This window comes from Lepeophtheirus salmonis, chromosome 2 (assembly GCF_016086655.4).
Source record: "Lepeophtheirus salmonis chromosome 2, UVic_Lsal_1.4, whole genome shotgun sequence".
In the NCBI taxonomy this organism is placed as follows: Eukaryota; Metazoa; Arthropoda; class Copepoda; order Siphonostomatoida; family Caligidae; genus Lepeophtheirus; species Lepeophtheirus salmonis.
Genome location: NC_052132.2, coordinates 33521743 through 33525073, shown reverse-complemented (window position 1 = coordinate 33525073; position 3331 = coordinate 33521743). Strand labels below are relative to the sequence as shown.

The following is a 3331-nucleotide window of genomic DNA, read 5'->3' as shown; positions in this document are numbered from 1 at the left end:
AGAACAGAATTTTTTTACAAATTTTAATGAATCACTCAAGTTTTAAATATAAAAGGGCTTTCTCAGTAGGTGGAGAGCAGGTTCCTCATGAAAGTAAAGTGTACAAGCAACAAGGTGCACTTCTTGTAACACTAAATGCAGTCAGTGATTCTTGAAATTGGAAAATACTTAATCAAGTCATACTGCACTTGAATATTGCCTGTACACCCTACAACCTTTTTGCCACGTTACTGGCTTCAACAAAAAAGTTTAAGGCAAAAAAGGACGCCATTAAGTTGCATCTAAATAAATGTGTGTTTTTTAGTGGTCTCTGATTTTTTTTGAAAATTTGAAAAGCTCTCATCTACCAAAAAAGGCAAAAAAAAAACAGACTGCTAGGCTCTGATCCGACCAACTTATGTTTGAGATTCTACATAAACACACACTGAAAAATATCACCTCTGTCTATAATGTATCCTAGCCCCTATCTGAATCAGGGGGACTTCACGGAACAAGTGAATTTATTACCACTCAACTTCTCGGGAGGTAAATTGTTACCTTCTGTTAATTGTGTACACTTGTTTTCTAGCATAAGTGGCGTACTAAGGAAGAAGAACAAGTACCGACAGGTCCTTTGGATGCCTGCGCGCAGTGTAGTTGAAATTCATAATTAAAAAAAAAAAAATGTAATCCTGTGAGTCCGGAGATGGTGTTGCACCCCCTAGTTCCGACACCCTCTATGAAACATCCCTCTAGAATCATATAACTTCCCTATTTTTACAATTAAGAGATCACAACATGAAAAATGACTATTACTCAAGGATTATTTGGAATCTAGTATAAAAATGGTTATGAGATTAAACTAAATGAATTTGTTTTGCAAATACAAATAGTAAATATTGAGAACCGTCTATCAATCAAGCAAGATACAAAAATACATTTACATAGTACAATATTAATTTTGGATACTTTTTTACGTTCTAATCTATGGATGAACAATCGATCTTGTGATGTCAATGCAGAAATGATGGCTACATACTCAATAATGCTGTTAATTATTTTAATAAAATGTGAAAAAAAAAAAGAGAAAAATATAATATTTGCTATTTTTTTGACAAAAATCTATAATATATTAAAGTCTATTGGGATTTGAGGATTGCTTTATTAAGAAACAAAATGATTTGTTTTTTTTCATTAGAGACGTGTCTCTTGGGATGTAAGGGATTGTCTATTTAACATTTTTTTGTAGTATTCCCAATTGCAATTACATAATATATGAGTATTCGTTTAACAAATTTTTTAGAGTCTCCTTTGTTCACATGAAAATATCTAATATCTCATCTCCTTGGACAAAATTCCCTGGGTTATTTTTATCGATCAAGAGTCTTTTAAATTTTTCATTTTCAAGTCGTGTCATGATACGATTCAATGCAAAGACCTCTTGTCTCTGCCTTGGAGTCACAAGTCTTGTCATTTGCGTTTTGACATCTAGAGGAAAAACTAGTTGCTGATTGTTTTCAAGACGTGGATTGGGGAAGTCCTCTCGACGTTTTGTGGTTTAACCGTGTTCTTTTTCTTTTTTGGCCAAGATTTCTTTGATTTTTTCCTTTTAGTAGAGGATGAGGAATTGTTGGTAGATGAGGATGCAAGTGAGAGATTTGAGAGGCGGCTCTCTTTGCTGCTACTGTTGTTACTTGATGTAGAAGAAAGGCATGGCTCCGAGGCACTTTTGGAAGAAGAGGAGTTGAGCTCCTTACTACAAAAATATGCAAATATATATTTTTAATCAGAATTAGGTTTTTAAATAGTGTAAAAACTGGGGTTTTACCTTTTCCTTGATTTTTTCTTATTTGATATCCCAAGAGGATTCTTGACCATTTTCATTACCTTTGATCCAATCCCTTCTTTAGTATTTTATGAGGTAGCGTAATAAAAAGGTATATTGTTAGGGGTTTTAATAATATAAATATACATTGGACCGTTTGCAAGATTATATATCTTGGTGTTTGGAATTTTTTAATTTTTTAAAGTAAATTTTTGTATTTTTTTTTTCAAAAATCCACAGCTATTTACAAAAAAAATCAAGTATCCATAACTATTCTCCAGAAAAAAAATTCAAAATTTCAGAGTTGTTTACTAAAAATAATTTCTTAAATTAAACTTCAAATATTAAATTTTTCAGAGAATAGTTATAAAAATCCATAGCTATTCACGGAAAATTAAATATTTTGGAAAAAAATGGAAATTTAAAAAAAAATTTTTGGAAAAAAAATGAAAATTTTTTTGAGAAAAATTTAAAAGTTAAATTTTTTAGTAAGAATCAAAAATTCATTTTTCCCTGGGGGGGGGGCTACATCCCCTCCAGCCCTCCTCCTGCAGTTGGCCATGCAACATATTTTATATTAGTAAGCAAAATTTGTCTGTCCGCGAAAGGACACATTTTTAACAACAGGAGCTTGTAGTTTTAGCTCAGCGTGTCATATTAAAAAGAAAAGAAAAAGGGAGTATTTATTTAAGTAATTAAAACAAGGTTTGTCTGTTTTTTATATCTATTCCTGAACAAAAAAAAAATGACTTGGAGCAATACCAAGTACTCCCTCTAGTTTTTACATAAAATGCTTAAAAGTAGGCATTAATTTACATATGCAATTTTGTGTAAATGTATCAAATAAAATATGCAAAAATCTAATAACAATGGTTATAGACAATGTATGTTTATTTGCGTTTTCAATTTCAAAGAGAGCCCCTATTAATTTTACTTTGTTGATTTCTTATGTTCTTAACATACCTTGAGGATTTTTGTTTGAAAATAATTTATTAAGAGGGGATTTGCTGCTGTGGGTGCTTCGTCCATTTTTGGAAGCACTGTTCTTCCCACTCGAGGAGTCATCCGATTTCCTTCTTAATGGTTGTATCTTCACATTTTTACCGATGATTTTGACTGGAGAAGTGGTCATTGTGATTCGTGCCTGTTTTGTATCTTTATTTTTGAAGCATCGTGGAACTGGTCTAGACAATATATATTCTTAGTTAAAGAAGGCACAACTTGAGGTAGGATTTATGAAAACAAACAATGGTTTACTTACCTGCCCCTCTCCTTCTCTCTAAAATATATTTATGTACTTGGAAAGAAAGCAAAATTTGTTTGATAGATACTGCATTTCCTACGGAATACACAAAATCATGAGACAAAAAAAGAGCAAAAAACAAGGAAAAATAATAATAGAAAAAGGTTCAACTGATGTTTGGGTTATTTCCCTATCAATAGAGGAACATTTTATTAAGGTCTCGATAAGGAAATAATTAATATACTACCTAGAAAGAATCTAGGTCAAGTATATTTAGACGAAAT

At 31.5% G+C, this 3331-nt stretch overlaps 1 protein-coding gene across 1 annotated transcript; it reads right to left on the bottom strand.

The window, feature by feature from the left end:
- Nucleotides 1–868: 868 nt before the first annotated feature.
- LOC121113615 (uncharacterized) lies at nt 869–3331 on the bottom strand. Its single transcript, XM_040707445.2, has 4 exons — nt 3066–3331; nt 2768–2988; nt 1808–1883; nt 869–1735 (listed from the first exon to the last, which is right to left on the bottom strand). Exons 2-4 carry the CDS (start codon nt 2934–2936, stop codon nt 1480–1482), a joined length of 501 nt encoding a protein of 166 aa, XP_040563379.1. The 5' UTR covers nt 2937–2988; nt 3066–3331; the 3' UTR covers nt 869–1479.